The sequence below is a fragment of the Propithecus coquereli genome, unplaced genomic scaffold (genome assembly GCF_000956105.1).
Source record: "Propithecus coquereli isolate 6110/MARCELLA unplaced genomic scaffold, Pcoq_1.0 Scaffold106, whole genome shotgun sequence".
Taxonomy (NCBI): Eukaryota; Metazoa; Chordata; class Mammalia; order Primates; family Indriidae; genus Propithecus; species Propithecus coquereli.
The window spans coordinates 5,045,904-5,046,516 of record NW_012134525.1 but is presented as its reverse complement, the minus strand read 5'-3'; the positions used below and the strand labels follow the sequence as shown (position 1 = coordinate 5,046,516).

At 38.0% G+C, this 613-nt stretch overlaps 1 protein-coding gene across 1 annotated transcript in view; it reads left to right on the top strand.

Moving 5' to 3' along the window:
- LOC105811986 (chromosome unknown open reading frame, human C9orf72) overlaps window positions 1-613 on the top strand; it is a 23,748-nt gene that overhangs the window by 20,251 nt on the left and 2,884 nt on the right. The window contains exon 4 of the mRNA XM_012646319.1: window positions 215-234. Within this exon, the coding sequence (XP_012501773.1) occupies window positions 215-234 (20 nt within the window). The remainder of the gene's footprint in view (window positions 1-214; window positions 235-613) is intronic.

Sequence of the window (613 nt, the reverse complement as noted above, 5' to 3'; positions counted from 1 at the left end):
ACTGCCAGTACATTAAAAATCAGTCACTGGAAATATTCTTTTTTAACATTTTGCTTCATCCAGTTCACTTATGACCAAGACATTCATTCAGTGAAACACGTATAATCAGAACACTGGACTTAAATAGCCTTGTTCTCTTTCCAAAGTCCAAGGAAGGGTCCTATCAGTGCCAACCTAGTAATCATGAAATGCTGATTTTTTTCCCCCTTCTCAGTTTCCTTCTTCTGTAGTTTGGTACACCCATCTCCTAAGATTGGAAAACTTGAGGCATTTTTCTGTTTTTTTCTGCACACATCCATCCTCTTTCTCTGTTTCCCTGCCATTATATATATATACATAATGATTCCCTGCCACTTTCAGTTAAAAATCTCTTCCCTTATTAAATGTTACCCCTCTGACCTGAGTAGAACCTGGGAAATATGGAAGAGAAAAGATAAAAGGGAGATGGGGCTCAGGAAGGGAACAATATTTTTTGTTTCTTTTAGCATCTGCTATATCCTAGGTGCTATTAGACACACATTTTCTCAAGTGGGCATTATGTCTTGACTTCTCTCTCTTGTCATTGCCAAGGTAGGTAATACTTTCTTGGGTATCTGGTTCATGTTACTTGCAG